Raw genomic sequence first — 21227 nt, 5'->3', positions numbered from 1 at the left:
AGGAAGGCCTTATATGAAATATTACATGGATGTCAGAAATTCGTGACAAGAGCATGTTAATTTTCAATTTGGTAGTTCACAAGGAAGGCCTATAGGTTGAACTTCTGTAAAAAATAGACAATGCAATTTTGCATAGGAACTTCGTACCACTTTTACTATGACGTTTTGTAAAAAATTATATTCTAGAATAAAAAGTTCATATGCACTTCTATTTTTTCAAAGGTCAAAATATAGGGCTATGTTTTTTTTCAACATTGATATGCACTCAACTTTTAAGAGTTTAGACTTACATTTAAATCCTTTACTACACCATCCTTCACTTTGGGTATTCCTCAGAAATCATTTTTTGCTGCTACCACATGTATTTAAACTGGTTCAAAGTTATGTCTCTTTGAGATGAAACGTAGAGATTATATCTGGGAACCCGAATATAATATATCTCTCCCCAAAAGAGGCTCTGGTTTGTGTAACTAATGTATTTATAAAGTGCACCATACAACCTTGTCATATTGTTCTAACTGTAAGCTGACAAGTCTTTGCTCATACACCTAAATGAAGGTTTCTTTGTGGTGAAGCAGCAAAACACAATTTTAAAATCTATAGTTTGATCTGGCTAGGTGCATAAATATAGAGTGAGTTGCAATACACTGCAGGTAACACTTCACAAAGATACCAAAAGCTAACTACATTATAAAAGGATTCAAAAAGAGAACATTTGAACAGGGGAAAGATCACATCATGAATGTCAAAATTCAACATTCATAGCCCTAATGTGCCACATCAGTTGAAGTAGTAAATACTACAGATCTAACAATGAAATAGCAATGGTGAACTTGGGCATCAAATGACATTAAATGAAAATAATACATGTACAGCAATAACACTTTAATACAATTGTTTCTTTCTAAACGAAAAACAATAACAAAATACACCAAAATTGGTATACTAGTCCATAAACATGACTACACCAACTTTTTTTTTCTTCAGTTTTGTTACAAACACAAAAAGGGTAAAACACATCCTCATTAAAGGACAAACACTTGTTTAAAAAATATCAGCTGAATTCCCTCACTCTTATAAAAAAATACTTTTTGTTGATTCAAGAATAGTACAAAACTAATTTGCTAAATTGTATATTTTGACAATCTTTAAACTGGATGAACTTTTGAATTTGACATTGCACAATTTAAGTGTACACTACATACTGAAATATAGATAAAAAATCCTTAATTTATCTATAATCTATATATGCAAAAATGTTGCACTTTTAAATCCCCAACAATTACCTTAAATGTATGGTTACTTAATCTACTGAATAACTATCTAGTAACCATAACAGCTTTGTCATTTTTGTTAGAACTATAATTAGAAACAAAATCTGTTGTCTGATGGCTTGATAATTTTTTGCTTTCCCAAAAAGTTCTGATTTGAAAATTTCCCATGACATTAGTTTTTTTTTCTCACAAATGTTCTAACCATTCATTGAACACACAGCTATTTAGTTAAATTTAACACCTTTCACCTTTAGACATGAAAGTGGTTTAACAACAGTATAAATTATGATTACATTGTACTTTTTACATAAATAATTGCCTTATAATGCTAAATATTAATAATATTTTAAAAAAGTGTAAATGAATACTTTGATATAAAATACAAATAAAATTCTAAATAAAATTTCCAACCTTGTAAGCAATGAAAAAATCTTATAAAGTTTCAAAAACCTACTATTTTCCTAAATGAAAAGTTCATAAAAATATTTAGCTAACTAATTTCCAACATAATACATATTTTAAAAAAAATTGTCTGAAAAAGAAGTTTTAAGTAAAAGGAAATATCAAAACATATAACTATCAAAATCTCTTGTTTATGTTAAAGGAGTACATGTATTAGAAATTTATTGTGATTTAAAAAAAACTTGAACAAAATCCCAAGATTTAGAGTCAAACAAGTAATTAGTATGGAGAAAACTACCTTGAAAACTTGGAATGGTTTAAACTTAATTATAATTAATTATAAACCTAATAAACCGTGACTGAACTGACTTCAGAGACCATTTCTTAAATATATTAGCTTCTTAATATTGCCTCAATGCTTATCTATACCAATATACTAAGGAAGTATATTCTTTATACAAAATTTAACAAGAAAAAGATTAAATCAATCTTAGTCTGGTTTCAGTTAACAATACTAAACATAACATTTTCTGACCATGCCACTGTTCACTGTGTGAAGCTATAAACAGTTATTTATTATGTAATCATTTATGGAATGTGTCAACATGAACTACAGCTTACAAATACATCACAGTAATTCTTATCACAACATGGAAGATCATTATCACAACACAGATTTCTCTATTTACATAAGTATTGTACAAAATCTTTTCAGAAATCAAATTTAAGTTTTCATCCCAATCAAATTCACCACAATGAAGTTTCCTCTGTTCTTATAACAAATATACAACAAAGTAATATTACAACAATTAAGGTAAAATAACAATACACAATGAAACATAACAACAAATAAGGGCCCTAGGCTCCCTGACTAGACAATGTACCGTACGGAGCAGACCATGTAACAAGAGGCTCTCAAGAGCCTGAATCGCTCACCTGTATTTCAGAGAAGATTTTTAAATAATAGTAAACTTGATGAACAAATTGTGTAAAATTGTAAAAAATGCAATAACTCCTTAAGGGGTCAATTGACAATTTTGGTCATTCATTTTTTTGTAGATTTGCTTTAACAGCTTTAGGTTTTGAGATATAAGCCAAAAACTGCATTTGACCCCTATGTTCTATTTTTAGCCATGGCGGCCATGTTTGTAGATGGATCAAAATTTCGGATACACTTTATAAACAAGCTACCCTAAGGAGCATTTATTAAAGTTTGAAGGTATTTGACACAGTAGTTTCAGAGGAGAAGATTTTTTAAATAGTTCATGACGACAGACGACGACGGACGCCAAGTGATAGCATAAGCTCACATGGGGCCCTTTGAGCAACAGTGAGCTAAAAAGTCTATGTATTAACACCACCCACCCCCTAAAAAACAAAACAAATCCACCTCTGACAAACAATGTAAAATGAACAACAAACAATTAACAATAAACACAGATATATTTATATATATGTTCTTGACCTATGAGTATTTGGACCATACATGTATTGTCATGTCGTGTGTATATACTGCATAGTTATTATCTTATGAAACACAATATGTCAACTCAGAAAATAACTAACAGAACTGTAAAGCAACAAGCCAATTGGAGCAATGAACTGTCTGCTTTTTTTTTAAATTTTTTGTATTTCAATTAGTTTTTTTGTAAACACAAACATACTGGTATGGTCTAAATACTCATAGGGTCCGGCTTGTTAATAACCAAAAGAGGATATAGATACTCATACGGCCTGACCATGAAGGTACGTATGGTCCAAAAACTCATACGGTACGGAACATATACAAATACTTGACAACTCATAGAACATGTAGGAGTATTTAAATCAGATCTATTAATAATCTCTGGGTATCAATCATGTATAAACAATGATACCATGTATGGATGACCTCTCTAAGGGAAAGTTAACTCCAGGCTGATAAAGAATTACACAATTAGTGTTTCCTTATGCCATCTGGTGGTTGATTACACTGTTAACAAATAAACTCAATATATAGTTAAAAACAATCAGTCCTTTGATTTGATAATATAGTCAACAAATTAACAGGTATAACAATGGCAAGATAAATACTCTTACCCAACAGTATATCACACAGTTAACACCATACATAATATTCATGTTCATATTGCACTTGTACATGGTATTGCCATTATGTGAACTTTTAAACAAAGGTTGATCATTAAATATTTTTTGAAGATCACAATCAGTACTGATTTAATAAAAAAAAATACTTATCTTTTTTTGGATTGGAAATGGTTAATTGTAAAGATACATGTATTTGAGTTCTGCTTACTTCAAAAATTTAAAGAACTATTATTGCATTAAAAGCTATAAAAAAACTTATATGTCAACATGGTCAAAAAAAGTTTTTTCATGAAATCTAATACTTTAAAACATGAGATCATTTATACACAGAAATTATGCATTGCAGTAGCTGTTTAAAGACAGTGTCAAATATCAGATGAAAATGACTTTCTGGAAATTTCTTTTGTTCCTGATGGAATGAAGAAGAACACTGATGCTGCTGCTGAGAAGATGAATGCTCCCCAACCAAAGCCATAGGTCCAATCAAAGTCCCAGCGTCTCACATCCTCGTGTACCATAATCTCTTCCTTAAACTTCACAGGGTAGATAATCAGGGCTAGTATGTCCGACAGAGCTGAAAAATATCAAAATACATGTTAAGGGGAGATAATCAAGGCTAATATCTCCGACAGAGCTGGAAAATATCAAAATACATATAAAGGGGAGATAATCAAGGCAAATATGTCCGACAGAGCTTTTTTTGATGAAGTTATGGTGCGAAAACCAAGAAAAATGCTTATTTGGGCCCCTTTTTGGCCCCTTATTCCTAAACTGTTGGGACCTTAACTCCCAAGATCAATCTCAACCTTCCTTTTGTGGTCATAAACCTTGTGCATAAATGTCATTGATTTCTATTTACTTATACTAAAGTTATTGTGCGAAAACCAAGAATAATGCTTATTTGGACCCTTTTTTTGCCCCTAATTCCTAAACTGTTGGAACCAAAACTCCTAAAATCAATCCCAACCTTCCTTTTGTGGTCATAAACCTTGTGTTAACATTTCATAGATTTCTATTCACTTTTACTAAAGTTAGAGTGCGAAAACTAAAAGAATTCGGAAGACGACGCAAACGACGACGCCAACGTGATACCAATATACGACCAAAAAATTTTCAATTTTTGCGGTCGTATAAAAACTTAACATTGAAAATTCTCTTGTTAAAAAAAAATGGTGGCTTTCACATGAGATTCAAATCTCATGTGAAACTAACATGAAATCAGTTCATATGAATTTATCATTTTAGTTCCTTTGAGGTGCAAACTTTCATGTGACTCTTAATTCACAAGAAATCTATGAGAGTAAAACATACTTGATCCCTTAAAATACTTACCCACGCAGCCCATGATCACTCCTGCCGACAAATACCATAGACGGTTATTGTAAGGAATGACAACTTTCAGTCCCAGAATTCCACACACCGTTCCAGCAAAAGTCAGAATAACTGATATGAGTACAAATGCTGCAGACACTTTTATCCATTCTGCAATAAAGTAAATTCAACTATAAGTACCAGTATACAAGCCAAAGTCCAAATGACTAAATATTAAAGGTATGTAAAAATGCATATTGATTTTATCATTCTGTAATAAATTAAATTCACCTAAGTGTTAGTATACAATCCAAGCATTAAATAAATGGCTAATGTTCAAATTATGCCTTTAAGTTTATTCATTCTAAAATAACAGTTTTCATGGTATTGAAGCATTGATTGAATTTTTCTCAGAGTTCAGTTTTTTTGTGATTTTACTTTTTTGTTTAATGAATGCAGACATATTTGAAAATCAGGCAATTACATCATGTATATATATATATATATATATATAACTCGTCTAAACATCAACCCAACAATGTTAGATCTGTAAATTTGCTTTCGCAAATTTTTGGTTCTTCCCTCGCCGGGATTCGAACCAATGCTACTGTGATATCGTGACACCAAATCGCCTGCACTGCAGCCGTCCCGCTAGACCACACGACCACCTGGGCTCTCAAAAAAAGAGCTTTCGGTGGGCATGTGTTACCTTTCCACGTCAGTTTTAATCTAGCGGCGTACTACAGTACATGATATATAAGGCATGAAGATGTTATTGTTACAGATCAGCTAAATTATCTATAGTAAAGGATCCTACAAATTAATGTAAGATACAGTCACAGAAAATAATTATATTCATAAGTACGTCTGAGTCAGTGACAACCCTACAACAGATGTATCCATCGGATCGCCATCAATGATGGTGATACATGGCTGTGTACATAATGTATATACAACTCGTCTAAACATCAACCCAACAATGTTAGATCTGTAAATTTGCTTTCGCAAATATATATATATATACAACAATATATTTTTCTCAGCATAGGTAGAGAACCCCTCATTTGGCCCAGTCAGGAAGAACATAAAAGAAAGAATTATATCGTCGCTGTTATACAAAAACTTCGTATCTAAGGTTTTGATTATTTTACACCAGGCAGTAAAAACTGAAATCTTTTTATCGATTATTTAGTATTAAATGCGTATGTTCCACTGTATGCGAAAATATCTGATCTTCTAACCAATCAATTACCAATACGAGCAAAAATGTCTGCACCTATATTGTATTTTGAAAGCTTTTCACAATTATTTCTAAGCTTTATTAACTTTGAGAACCTAAAATTGATTCAGTAAACTGTAGCTGTTATGATGTCAGCTGCCGTGCCGTGTGTTTTTCTTTTGAGATACGATATTTTCGAACAACAAAATGTCTCACCAATCCGACTACACTTTTTCGTCACATGTCAGAATTCAGGTTAATGATTGGTTAGAAGATCAGATATTTTCGCATACAGTGGAACATACATATTTAATTCTAAATAATCAATAAAAAGATTTCCACAAAAAATTGAGATACGATGTTTTTGCATAACAGCGACGATATATATATATATTTCACACAATAAGCTGTATTCTTTGAAATATGTAAAACTTTGGGTGTGAAGTGAAAGATTAAGAACATTGAATCACTCTCAAATCCTTTGTTGGACGTTGATTCTGAATGATAACAAAAGATTTTTAAAATTGAAATATAGAAGAATATTTTGTCAAGCCTCTAAGATTAGAAGTAATATTTGAAATAGGTATTACCATGACTACTGAAACACATGAGAAATTCAAATTTTGAAACATTTTATGATAGTAATCATGTTAAATCAAGTATCTGCTGAACAATTATAGGTGTCGAATTACGGCCCTCCAAATGCTTGAATACATGGAATAGTTTTTTAAGGCTTTTTTTGTCAAACATTTTGCATTCTGTTTGCAGGAGTAATTGAAAACAACAAGTTAAATAATTTCATGCGTCCTAAACGCTTTTCTGGATTCACCTTTATCAGGAACGCTCAAAGCCAAACATTTGAAATCCGAGTGATATATAGGTACCGAAACAGTTGAAGAGCTACATGACAAAAATATCTAAAACAAATAGCCAAATTCATCTAAGGTCTAAGGAGTTGAAAATATATATATAGTTTCTTTTAGACTTGATAATTTCAAAATTTTATAAATGGACAATTTAGAAAGGTAATGTCTTCTCATTTTCTATCTGTATGGAACTATTTTGGATTTACAAACTGTGGATTTACAACAATTTATTTTTTATTTATCTTATGATTTAGTAGGATAGCAGCATATCATAGGTGTAATGCTTGACTACACATTTCAATGTAGGACTTGTAGAATCATATAGGTCATTTGAATTTTGATCTCATGGAGTTCCTAGGCTATGCAATCATAAATATATCATTTCTCAAACCATAAAATGAAACCACTATGACCAATATGAATACTGAGTTCTCAATTGTCTGCATAATGTATTGTTTGTCAACAGTTAGAATGACAAGACACCACTTCAATATCAATTTCAGAATATGAACACTTGGATTCTTTTGGTTGGTCCATAGAGTCAATTGAAAAATTAATTTCCACAAATTTACCAAATGTGCTTCAACTTTACATTTGTATCTTCATAGCTGATTCCTTTTTACTGGGAAATGCTAAAATCATGAACATATATTTCACAAGATGATTCTAATCATGTTAATAGTTCATTGAAAATACAGCTACATTCTTATATAAAGTAGGTGTTCAGAAAAAGAAAATCATATTTTAGCCCTTCACCATATAAAGTTATAAAAGAAATTACTTCTAAAACCCGTCATTTTTTTTAGCCACAGTCAAGATCTGAAATACTGAATTACTTTTTAAGAAAACAAAGGAGTTAACCCTTATACCATAGTTATATGTCATGAAATAACATAAAATCTTTTAATGAATGAATGAAGCACGAGTGATGAGTCCATATCTGTTATAATACAAACAATTATAAATTCATTTGTTTTGTAAGTTTAAAGTTGATGTGACTACAAATTCATGGTAAATTACAAAATGTACATGTTTAACCCCGCCGCAATTTTGTGCCTGTCCCAAGTAGGGAGCCTCTGGTCTTTGTTAATAGTCTTGTATGATTTTTAATTTTAGTTTCTTGTGTATAATTCGAAGTTTAGTATGACGTCCATTATCACTGTACTAGTATACATATTTTTAGGGGCCAGCTGAAGGACACCTACGGGTGTTGGAATTCTTGCTACATTGAAGACCCATTGGTGGCCTTCGACTGTTGTCTGCTCTATGGTCGGGTTGTTGTCGCTTTGACACATTCCCCATTTCCTTTCTCAATTCAGTAAACCAAAACTTAAATGTACCATAGAGCCAACTGTTAGAAGAAAGAATGAACTAAGAGACAGAAGCTAAGAATAGAAAACATTATACCCATACTGTTCAGAAGGCTAGACATCAATTATTTAGTATAAACATGGATAAATTACCATAGTCTAGGGAGTTACAGTCTCCTTTGGTACAAAGAGTCCACAGGCCCCATCTGGACTTTTGGTCCTCGTCATGAAACTTGACCTCAACCCATTCCTGCTCTGCTACAGCTACTATCAACAACAGCAGTGTTATACAACTGAAGATTACTGCTATCAACTGAAAAATAAAAACAAATCCTTTTAAAGGGAGATCACTTGTAATGCTTCTATCAACAACAGTAACATGTGTTATACAACAGAAAATTACTGCTATCAACTGAAAAATAAAAACAAATCCTTTAAAGGGGAAATAACTTGTACAGCGTCTACCAACAACAGTAACATGTGTTATACAACAGAAGATTACTGCTATCAACTGAAAAATAAAAACAAATCCTTTAAAGGGGAAATAACTTGTACAGCGTCTACCAACAACAGTAACATGTGTTATACAACAGAAAATTACTGCTATCAACTGAAAAATAAAAACAAATCCTTTAAAGGGGAAATAACTTGTACAGCGTCTACCAACAACAGTAACATGTGTTATACAACAGAAGATTACTGCTATCAACTGAAAAATAAAAACAAATCCTTTAAAGGGGAAATAACTTGTACAGCGTCTACCAACAACAGTAACATGTGTTATACAACAGAAAATTACTGCTATCAACTGAAAAATAAAAACAAATCCTTTAAAGGGGAAATAACTTGTACAGCGTCTACCAACAACAGTAACATGTGTTATACAACAGAAGATTACTGCTATCAACTGAAAAATAAAAACAAATCCTTTAAAGGGGAAATAACTTGTACAGCGTCTACCAACAACAGTAACATGTGTTATACAACAGAAGATTACTGCTATCAACTGAAAAATAAAAACAAATCCTTTAAAGGGGAAATAACTTGTACAGCGTCTACCAACAACAGTAACATGTGTTATACAACCGAAGATTACTGCTATCAACTGAAAAATAAAAACAAATCCTTTAAAGGGGAAATAACTTGTACAGCGTCTACCAACAACAGTAACATGTGTTATACAACAGAAGATTACTGCTATCAACTGAAAAATAAAAACAAATCCTTTAAAGGGGAAATAACTTGTACAGCGTCTACCAACAACAGTAGTGTTATACAACTGAAAATTAACTGTTATCAACTGAAAAATAAACACAAATCCTTTAAGGGGAGACAACTTGTTACTACTATCAATAACAGTAGTGTTATACAACAGAAAATTACTGCTATCAACTAAAAAATAAAAACAAATCCTTTTAAGGGGAGACAACTTGTTAAGTACTACTATCAATAACAGTAGTGTTATACAACAGAAAATTACTGTTATCAACTGAAAAATAAACACAAATCCTTTTAAGGGGAGACAACTTGTTACTACTATCAATAACAGTAGTGTTATACAACAGAAAATTACTGCTATCAACTGAAAAATAAAAACAAATCCTTTTAAGGGGAGATAACTTGTACAGCGTCTACAAATAACAGTAGTGTTATACATGTTATACAACTAAATTAACTGCTATTCTAATAGGACAACCTATTATCGTCAACCAGTATTATCGCAATATATCTACCTTTAGCACAAACGCAGTAAAACACAAAAATGGCTGTTCGGCGTTAGGACCAACTTATTTATACTACCAGATATTCTTGATTTTCGACATCAATACCCCCAGTTTACGAAGCCCAAGCTTCAGATACAATATATTTATATATTTATCTATCTCTATTCTACAGCAAAATAAACAAAACAGTTCATTTCAATTTATTTTTCATGGTAAAATTTCATAAAACAATCAGATGCTCCACAGGGCACAGCTTTATTCGACAGAAGAGGTCAAACACTGAACGGTTGGGCAAGTATGGATACAACATTCAAGCTGGATACAGCCCTGACAGCACTGAATTTGGATTGTGATTAAATAGTTGACACAGCATAGGTTTCTGACACAGGATGAATGTGGTCTAATGACCTTAAATTTTTTTTTTTGGCTTTTGAGCAATTTACTATGCTGTTGAATATTAATCCTCTCAAAGAAAAAATATTTGAAGAAATTTTCTTTTTAAATTCTGAAATCTGAAATAAGAAAACAAGAGGCTCTCAAGAGCCTGAATCGCTCACCTTAATTCTTTTGGTTAAATCTCTCATCAATGATTATTTTGGCTTTTCAATTTATTTAAATGTTTTTTGGATCGTCCTATTTTCTTCAAAAGCCAAAAAAAATAATCATTTTCTCCTATGTTCTATTTTAGCCATAGGAGCTATGTTTCTTGACATACAAGGAAATAAAATATAAAATTTATACTAGATACTCTGAAACTCATTTAGCCTAAGTTTGGCTGAAATTGATACAGCAGTTTCAAAGGAGAAGATTTTTTAAAGTAAGTCAACATGATGAACAAATTGTGAAAAAAGTCTTTAAAGGGCAATAACTCCTTAAGGGGTCAATTGACAATTTTGGTCAAATTGACTTAATTGAAGATCTTACTTTGCTGAACATTATTGCTGTTTACAGTTTATTTCTATCTATAATTATATTCAAGATAATAAACAAAAACAGCAAAATTTCCTTAAAATTATCAATTCAGGGGCAGCAACCCAACAACAGGTTGTCTGATTCATCTGAAAATTTCAGGGCAGATAGATCTTGACCTGATAAACAATATTACCCAACGTCAGATTTGCTCTAAATGCTTTGGTTTTTGAGTTATAAGCCAAAAACTGCATTTGACCCCTATGTTCTATTTTTAGCAATGGCGACCATGTTTGTTGATAGATCATAACTTCGGATACAATTTATAAACTAGATACCCTAAGGAACATTCAATTAAAGTTTGGAAGTATTTGGCCCAGTAGTTTCAGAGGAGAAGATTTTTGTAAAAGATTACTAAGATTTACGAAAAATGGTTAAAAATTGACTATAAAGGGCAATAACTCCTAAAGGGGTCAACTGACCATTTCCGTCATGTTCACTTATTTGTAAATCTTACTTTGCTGAACATTATTGCTGTTTACAGTTTATCTCTATCTATACTAATATTCAAGATAATAACCAAAAACAGCAAAATTTCCTTAAAATTAACAATTCAGGGGCAGCAACCCAACAACGGGTTGTCTGATTCATCTGAAAATTTCAGGGCAGATAGATCTTGACCTGATAAACAATATTACCCCTGTCAGATTTGCTCTAAATGCTTTGGTTTTTGAGTTATAAGCCAAAAACTGCGTTTGACCCCTATGTTCTATTTTTAGCAATGGCGACCATGTTTGTTGATAGATCAAAACTTCGGATACAATTTATAAATTAGATACCCTAAGGAACATTCAGTTAAAGTTTGAAAGTATTTGGCCCAGTAGTTTCAGATGAGAAGATTCTTGAAATAGTTTACGACGACAGACGACAGACGACAGACGACGACAGACGACGACAGACGACAGACGACGGACGACGACGGACGCCAAGTGATGGCATAAGCTCACTTGTCCCTTCGGGACAGGTGAGCTAAAAAAATTGACCCCCACCCCAATTTTTTTTTCACTTCCCCCTTTTCATTATTCCAAAAATGATCTCAATTCAAATTTCTAATGGCGTTTGCAACAATAACTACTCTTTTAAATACATCATAAAATATTAAAATATAAAATGTCATACAGTCATCATGGTCATGGTTAAAATTAATATTAATTAATAGTAACTTCTAAAAAAATAAATGGGGAATGTGTCCAAAAGGACACAGATGATGCTCCCCGCTAGCATATAACGTTATAAAGGGACATAACTCAAGAATTGTAAATGTGAAGCTGCCAAAAATGGAACTTAAACTGAGTTTAGAGGTAATAAGCATTACATACACATATTTCATTAAATTTAGTTGAGACAAACAGAAACTAAAAAATTCTTCAATTTTTCCACTTGCAAAGGGGCATACCCCTAGAATGGTAATCAAAGTGCTTGTAATCACTGAATAATAATAATAATAATAATAATAATAAATTCTTTATTTAAAGAGGGTAAACACAGTTAGTTACAATCACTAATCTTCCCTGAGGCCCTCATATACATGTATGCAATACAAGTAAAAACAAAATGGTAATAACTAGATATCATTGAGATGGGAGCCATCTCTGTGGGCCCCGCTGTGAATAATGTGCATTAAAAAATTGTATCTTTACCATAGGACATGGGTTTGTCAACTGAAATCAAAGTTTTTGACCTTGACCTTTGACCTAGGAAGTTGTAAATAAATTATGACACACCCTTTGGTGTTGGTTTATAAACATGTCAAGTATAAACTTTGAAATGATAACGGTTCTCAAGATATAGAGCGGACACGATCTTTACCATAGGACATGGGGTTGTCAACTGAAACCAAAGTTTTTGACCTTGACCTTTGACCTAGGAAGTTGCACATAAATTATGACACACCCTTTGGTGTTGGTTTATATACATGTCAAGTATAAACTTTGAAATGATAACGGTTCTCAAGATATAGAGCGGACACAATCTTTACCATAGGACATGGGGTTGTCAACTGAAACCAAAGTTTTTGACCTTGAACTTTGCCCTAGGCAGTCGTTCATAAATTATGACACACCCTCTGGTGTTGGTTCATATACATGTCAAGTATAAACTTTGAAATCATAACGGTTCTCAAGATATAGAGCGGACACGATCTTCACCACAGGACACAGGGTTGTCAACTGAAACCAAAGTTTTTGACCTTGACCTTTGACCTAGGAAGTTTTACATACATCATGACACACCCTCTGGTGTTGGTTAAAATGGATGTCAAGTATAAACTTTGAAATCATAACGGTTTTTAAGATATAGAGCGGACACAAAGTTAAAGTGTTACGGACGGACGGACGGACGGACGGACAGACGGACGGACGGACAGACAGACGGACGGACGGACAGACTGATCACTATAGGGCGACCCGCCTTAGTCGGCGGGGCCCTAATAAAAGAAAAAAGCAATCATACAACATATAAACACAATTGTAAAGACATAATAGTTCAGTGTACATGTACCATGATTAAAAGATATAAAACAGTTAAATATCGCATGTAGTAAATAGACCTAGTATATACAAATCATTAAAATCATACATTCTAAGAGTAATACAATGTAGTTGCAATCATTTCAGACTGAATATTGGGACTGTCTCAAGTATTGTTTTATAATTTGTTTAAAAGAATAAGTGTTTTGCACTTTACGCATTTCATAAGGTAGTCCGTTCCATAAAACTGATCCAGAATAAGCAAAAGATTTTTTAAACAGTTCAGTTTTTGGCTTTGGAACTATCAAATTACCTTGAGTAACACCCCTTAAAGCATAAGGATTATTTACAGATATAAGTTGAAACTTTTGAATTAGGTACTGTGGTGCTTCTTTCCGCATACATTTAAATAGCAATAAATATTTATGGTATTTGATTCTGTTTTCTACTGTCATCCAACCAAGTTTTTTAAATAAGGGGGCTGATGGGGATAATGGGTCTGCATCAAGAATTAATCTTGCTGCTCTTTTTTGAAGTTTTAATATTCTTACTATCCCTTCATTTTTACATTCTCCCCAAATAATACAGCAGTAATCGATGAGAGGCAGAATATACCCATTATAATATGCTTTCCTGGCATTAATATCTAAAAATTTCTTTAATTTAGAAAGAAGGTATATTCTTGATGAAATGCTAGCACAAATTTGATCAATTTGGTTTTTCCAGCTAAGTGTGCTGTCAATTTTAACACCTAATAATTTCTCACATGATGAATTTTGTAGTGTTTCTGAATTTATTACTAAATTTGGTTGAAAAGATTGGGTTGATAACTTCTGACTTGTTCCAGTAACCAAACATTTAGTTTTTTTGGTATTGATGAACATATTATTCATTTTGCACCATTCTTCAACTTTGCATAAATCTTCTTGAACATCATCATGTAAATTTTCTATACTTTTCCCTGATTTATGAAGAGTAGTATCATCAGCATACAAGTCTGTTTTACAATTTTTAATGCACAGGGGAAGGTCATTTATAAATAAGACAAATAATAGAGGACCTAGTATAGATCCTTGGGGGACACCAAATTTCACATCTTTTTTATCAGAATTAACATTGCAAATGTTTACTTGCTGTGTTCTATTACTTAGGTATGACCTGAAAAAACCTACTGCAGACTCACTGAATCCATAAATAGCAAGCTTTAAGCAAAGAATGTCATGATCTACAAGATCAAATGCCTTTTTAAAGTCTAACAGTATTGCTAAGTTAAGATTACCATCATTCATGGTAAAGATTGCTTTAATTTATCAGTTGGTAGTAAAGTGAATATTGCATTGAATATTGTATATAGCATTGATTTAAGTTGATTCAACAACCATTCTGGACAAGAAAAGATAACTCCAATTTATTGACTTGAAACTACAAAAATACTTGTTTTGGCCCCTTTTTGGCCCTTTATTCCTTGACTGTTTGCCCAAAAACCCTTAAAATATATCTCAACCTTCTACTTATGGTATTAAACATTGTGGTTCAATTTCAGAACAATTGAAATACTAATTGTTCTGACACTAGATAAATGTTATTTATGGGTCCTTTGGGCCCTAATTCCTACACCTCAGGGACCATAACCCCCCAAAATCAATCCCAAGCTTCCTTTTGTGGTTATAAACATTGTGTTAAAATTTTATTGATTTCTGTTTACTTATACCAGTGTTCTCCCCAGAAATTTTGGATAGCATCACATTTGACGTAAAAAAATAAATTGTATTTTTTTCAATGTAATTTGTCGCGTCGTGGTAATGCTCTATTTCCTTTGTTATATATACGTTATTGTTTATTACAAAATGTATTATATTGTTTGTATGCTAAAGGCCCTTTTTTGGTGAATAAAATTTTCGATTCCACCCTATTCTTTGTATCTATATTGTTGAATTCATAACTGAGAATACAATTAAACTAAAACCATGATAACAGTATTTTCAGTTTATGTTTTCTATATTCATTTATAGTTCCAGAATTGTTTTTTTCCTCTTGGGCCAAATAAAAATATATGTGTATAGATACAATTGCACTAAATGTGTAGGAAAAAAAACACTGGTTCTTATATTTAAAAATAGGAAAGAGAAAGTATCATATAGCAATAAAATTTGAATTAAAAAAACTTTCTTTAAATCATGTCTATCAAATATATTGGTTCATGGTCCCAGTTGTTTCTTTTTATCAAAATGATAAATATTTTTTTTCTCACAAAGTTATCTAATAAATAGTCTGTTAATGCTTAGTTTTCTCTTTAGGTATTGTTTTCTGTCTACTATGCCATTTGTGGATATGTAGTTATTGTCGTAAAATGCGGATTTTTGTCATATCTGGTCCGATTCCGATCCGTAGTTTACACTAAAATATCAGCATTCACATTGATGAAACATCTCAAAGGCAAGACTAACTATGTATAGCCTGATGGGGGCTGGTCTGCATGGAAAGAACGAGCTAAACCCACTAATATGTCTTCACATTTTCAAAGTTTATGTTCTTCCAGTTCTTATCTATGGAATTGACATTCTTCTTCCAGACAATAAACATTTAGAGCCACTAGAAGTATTCTATCGAAAATCAATCAAACAAATCTTGTCGCTTCCCAACAACACTGCGGATGCAGCAATTTATACTATAGCAGGAGTTATACCACTCCAAGGCATTATACACAAAGCAGCCTTAAACATATACAACAAGATTTGTGGTATGGAATCATCCGTCGAAAAAGACCGGCAGAAAGACAACTCTCGATATCCGGATTTAACTCCAAAAACTTGTTTTCTAAAATACGTTGCTTACTTGCACAATACAATCTACAATCAGCTCATGAACTTATACAGAACCCAGTCAGTAGATACAAATGGAAAGCAAATGTTAAGAAGGCAGTAGACAACGTTTGGCATGAACAACTCAGGACAAAAGTATCATTATTCAGCTCTCTTCGCAATTTATCTGCAAATAACATTCTATGGCACAATACTCATCCATGTCTTGCAAGTGTTGGTACCTCTGCACAAGATATTAGCCGCCTACAACCAAAATTAAAGCTATTAACAGGAACTTATTACCTGCAAAGCAATAAGGCTGCATTTAACCAAAACTCAATAGATCCAACTTGTCTTCTCTGCAATGAAAATTCAGAAACTGTTGAACATTTTATTCTAGACTGTAAACCTCTGAATAACACTTGTATACCATACTTGCATGAATTAGACTGCTTTCTTCGTAGCATTAAAAACTGTGATAAATGCTTTAACCTAACCAGCTTAGTAATAAATAAACAGCTTATTTTAGATCCAAGTAGATTATTATGCGCATGTGGCTGTAGATGCAAATGTATGGACAACTGCTTCAAAGTAGAGTATATAAATAGAAAACTGTGCTATGCTTTACATACCAAAAGAAATGAACTTTTGAAAGCTCTACCGTCAAACAAACGAAAGGGCCATTGAATGTAGCCAACATTCACCCCACGGGCGTATATTTTTGCTTTTCTTGAATACCTAAGACCCCTGTAAATATAGTCCTGTAAATATATATTGTGAACTTTTAAACAAATTCTGAAAAGAAGTGCTCCTTTAACATTGTTTAAAGGAGGGAATTCCTTACATAGATACAGAATGGCCGCCGAAAGCAATGAAAAATACGAAAATAAAACAATGTTTGACAAGAGATTGGGAATAAATATGGCGTTTTTAATGCATTAAATGGATGAAACATAAACTAAAGCCCATCATGATCACTTTCTAAAGAAAGTACAAAACTTATATAATTAAAAATCAAAATTTTCACTCTCGATTTACAACTAGAAATAGGAAGAGAAAGAAAGTAATACTAATATTTTGAAAGTCATAAAAAGATAAGACTCAATCTCTTTTTAAAAGAGAATAAAATGTTTGTTAATTTGAATTTTCATTTTGCAAACATATATTTTGATTTATTTTCTGATTTTCTGACTACATTTTCTCCTTGTCGATCGCATACTACGTGGTAATAATCATGTCACAAGTGACAGCTTGGGGTATTAGTATCCAACCAGTTATCACCCAAAGGGAAATTAACACCTATGTAATCACTTTAGATTGCCTCTATTGTCCGACTTGAAGGGATTACAATTAACGGTGATATATTTTTTTATGATCATAAGCGGTAATTAGATGAAAGTTCACAATTTAGGACATGGCTTTGCCAAGAAACGAGAAAAGTAATATCCTGAAAATAATTATAGCGTCGCGGAAATTATTATAGCATTGTGGATATTATTATAGCGTCACCGTAAAAAGATATAGCGTCGCGGTACCACGACGCTAAAACGGCCTGGGGAGAACACCGCTTATACTAAAGTTATTATCCAGATTCCATCTGTCTTCGGATGACGCTGATGACGAACACGCAGCCGACGTGATACCAATATACGATTTTACGGTCGTATAAAAATCCAGCACAACAGAACCAAAATCAGAAACGTTACGATATTTCCGTTTCTTTAATTAACATGTTTGAATTAAAAAAAAAAGATATTCATACAGTCATACCTGCCAACTGTCACTATTTGTGGGGGTTTTCCCCCATGGAGGCTCCCAAATTGAAATTTAGAAAGAACAATTTTGTCCACAATTTTAATCAAAACAATGATTTTTACAAGGGCTATAGGCTTGTGAAAGTCATGAAAGTAATAAGAAGCCGGAAAAAACAACATCAAATATATTTTAAGGCCCCCTTGAAGGTTTTGTAGGACTATGAGAGCCGTCTTGCACATAAAAACCCCATTGGCATTTTGAAAAGTTGGCAGGTATGTACAGATTTCGTCCCCATTCACAGGTAACATGGGTAATGCCTGCCTCATATTAGAAACCAAAACAAGACTCACATGATGATATTCAAAAGTATTAATTTAGATATTTTGGAGGAGGTGATACTTTTGCTATTTGAGAGCTGGGAACAGTATACCTAATGTTAATATATAGAGAATAATACATGGCAAAATCCATATCATATGCTGTATCATCCCGAGATACCAATATCAGCCAGAGGGCCTTTAGGCCCGAGGGCTGATATTGGGTAAGGGTGATACGGCATGTGATAAGGATTTTGCCATGTTTTATACGCTTAGGGTTAGGGTTAGGGGTGTGATAGACAATGATAGAGGGTTTCTACATCTACATCTTTACTATTGATCTGCAGTGGAAATCCATAAAGCAGATACTGCTGTGCAAACGTCAACCTGCGTGCTCAGTATTTACAAGTGCAATTAAAATTGGATAAAACCCAGGTGGTTTCTGTTTACAGCTGTAGTCTCCCAAGTTTCTCCTTGAAGCATTCCAGAGATGTAGCTAGGAAGGCTTCAGGAGGCAGACTGTTCCAGTCGATGTTGGTGCGTGGTATAAAGCTGTATTTGTAGGCATCTGTGGAGGTACTGATCTGAGTAAATTTTTCTGGATGGTATTGTCTAGTTGAGGTAGATGGTCTTCTCACGTATGATGGTATGTTGACTGCCGCCTTTCCATGTGTGGCTTTGTAGAACATGCTCAGTCTACTAGATTTCCATCTAGATTCTAGCGTTTGCTATTCTAGGGTTGTCATGATGTTTGTTACTGTCCCTGGTTCCCGACTGTATGTTGATGTCACAAATCTGGCAGCTCTTCTTTATACCATTTCTAGTGAGTCAATGTGGTGTTTACGATATGGGTCCCATACTGTGGAGGCATACTCAAGATGTGGTCACACTAGCGATGTATAGGCCTGCACTTTGATGTCTTGTGGACACTTCCAGATGTTTGATAAAGGGTGTGCATCAAAGTTGCGCAATATGGATTAAACAGCAGGCTATTTATCAAATACTCAGAACTACTGTATTTACTACTAAATATATGATAAATACTGATATATGTTCCTGTTGAGCAGTTGAGGGAAGCAGGACAAATCGCCCCACTGGCAAAACGCCCCACTTTTTCACCAACTCGCCCCACTATTAAAAAATCGCCCCAAACGGGTTTACCAACTCGCCCCACTTTTTAAAAATTAGCCTCACTTGTGAAAAGGGTTATCCCGTTAATTTTTCCCTGGTCAACTCGCCCCACTTATTGAAAAAAAGGTAAAATCTACTTCAATATATAATTTTCAGGTCTTCCAACTAGCCCCACGTAGAGACATATATGTCTCTGCCCCACTTAAATGAAAACTAACTTACACAGAATATCTTAATCATACAATTGAAGGATTTCAATTAACAGCAATTTGATGTTATAGCACTTCACCAAGGTTTTCATAGGCATGATAGGTATTGAAGTGGGGCAGGGACATAGATATACAACGGGATTGCATCTTTTTTCATAAGTGGGGCGAGTTGACACTACTAAATTCATTGTGGTTTATCTATTTGTCCCGAGTGGGGCTAGTTGGCAAACCTTATTTCAGCGGGATTTCAACCCTTTTCATAAGTGGGGTATGTTGATCAACCTTTATGCAATGAGATTTTACCCTTTTTCATAAGTGGGGCGATTTTTTATAAAGTGGGGCGAGTTTGTGAAAAAGAGGGGCGATTAGGAGTGGGGCGATTTGCCAGTGGGGCGATTTGTCATGGATTCCAGTTGAGAGTAAAATATAGGCAGCTAAACTTTAGGTTTGATTGTTTCTCTTTCATGTCATACCTTGATCGGACGAATCTTTACAACTGCTGTATCCATTATTTATCCTTGTTCTTACATGTCATCAATGCATGCTTCTAAACAGATGCTTTCCTTTGCTAAACTTAATATCTTTTATTCTGCAATTTGCATATTTTCTCACAAATTATCTCCCCTAATAAAGTGCAATAAAAAAAAAGTCGGTCACGTTTTATTTAATTTTCCGGATTTTAATAAAAATGAATTTTGTTACTTATCAAGTGTGGACACAGATCAGTGTGGATAGTATGTTTGGAGGTTTGATAGTTTTTCTGACATAAAGAGGTCTCTGGTTTTCTCATATAGGTGTAACGTGTAACCGGGCGGGGACGTTTAGATATTTTTATCCTCGGGTTCGTACCAGTTTCCTGGGATTTGAAAAGCAATTCAAAAGTTCTAAAGTCAATAAAAAGTTTACACTATCACTATCAAATATGAAACAAATACTATACTACATAAAACGAATTTTAACACCTATCAACCTAAGCCGAACTTGTTGAATTGAAAACTGTTTAAAACCCTTTCAGTCCAATACTGTTTAAAACCAACTGTTTGAAACTATAGTCTGAAACCTAAATGTATCGAACTGGTTTGAAACATAAATGATGAAACTGGTCTGAAACATAAATGTATGGAACGGGTCTGAAACCTAAATGTATGAAACTGGTCTGACGGTTTGGAACTATTGTCTGAAACCTGAATGTTTGGAACTGGTCTGCAACCTAAATGTTTGGAACTGGTCTGAAACCTTAATGTTTGGAACTAGTCTGAAACCTAAATGTTTGGAACTGGTCTGAAACCGAAATGTTTGGAACTAGTTTGAAACCTAAATGTTTGGAACTAGTCTGAGACCTAAATGTTTGGAACTAGTTTGAAACCGAAATGTATCAAACGG

At 33.2% G+C, this 21227-nt stretch overlaps 2 protein-coding genes across 2 annotated transcripts in view; one reads left to right on the top strand and one right to left on the bottom strand.

The window, feature by feature from the left end:
* Positions 1-6690, top strand: part of LOC139528922 (DNA repair protein XRCC1-like) — a 29614-nt gene extending 22924 nt beyond the window's left edge. Inside the window, exon 17 of the mRNA XM_071325160.1 lies at positions 6171-6690. The gene's annotated coding sequence lies outside the window, so the exon portion shown is untranslated. The remainder of the gene's footprint in view (positions 1-6170) is intronic.
* LOC139528923 (p53 apoptosis effector related to PMP-22-like) lies at positions 871-20458 on the bottom strand. The gene is made up of 4 exons (XM_071325161.1): positions 20318-20458; positions 8624-8783; positions 5097-5246; positions 871-4338 (listed from the first exon to the last, which is right to left on the bottom strand). Exons 1-4 carry the CDS (start codon positions 20351-20353, stop codon positions 4130-4132), a joined length of 555 nt encoding a protein of 184 aa, XP_071181262.1. The 5' UTR covers positions 20354-20458; the 3' UTR covers positions 871-4129.
* Positions 20459-21227: the final 769 nt, after the last annotated feature.

The sequence above is a fragment of the Mytilus edulis genome, chromosome 6 (assembly GCF_963676685.1).
Source record: "Mytilus edulis chromosome 6, xbMytEdul2.2, whole genome shotgun sequence".
NCBI lineage: Eukaryota > Metazoa > Mollusca > Bivalvia > Mytilida > Mytilidae > Mytilus > Mytilus edulis.
The sequence above is the reverse complement of the archived record's forward strand: the minus strand, read 5'-3'. Positions and strand labels throughout refer to the sequence as shown.

What these genes read in the sequence shown, in the direction of transcription:
- LOC139528923 (XM_071325161.1), bottom strand. Translation starts at nt 20,353, where the DNA reads ATGGATACAGCAGTTGTAAAGATTCGTCCGATCAAG. An exon ending in TAAAGATTCGTCCGATCAAG is followed by an intron (nt 8,784 to 20,317) that starts GTATGACATGAA and finishes TTTATTTTTCAG; the next exon opens with TTGATAGCAGTAATCTTCAG. An exon ending in AGTGATCATGGGCTGCGTGG is followed by an intron (nt 4,339 to 5,096) that starts GTAAGTATTTTA and finishes GATATTTTTCAG; the next exon opens with CTCTGTCGGACATACTAGCC.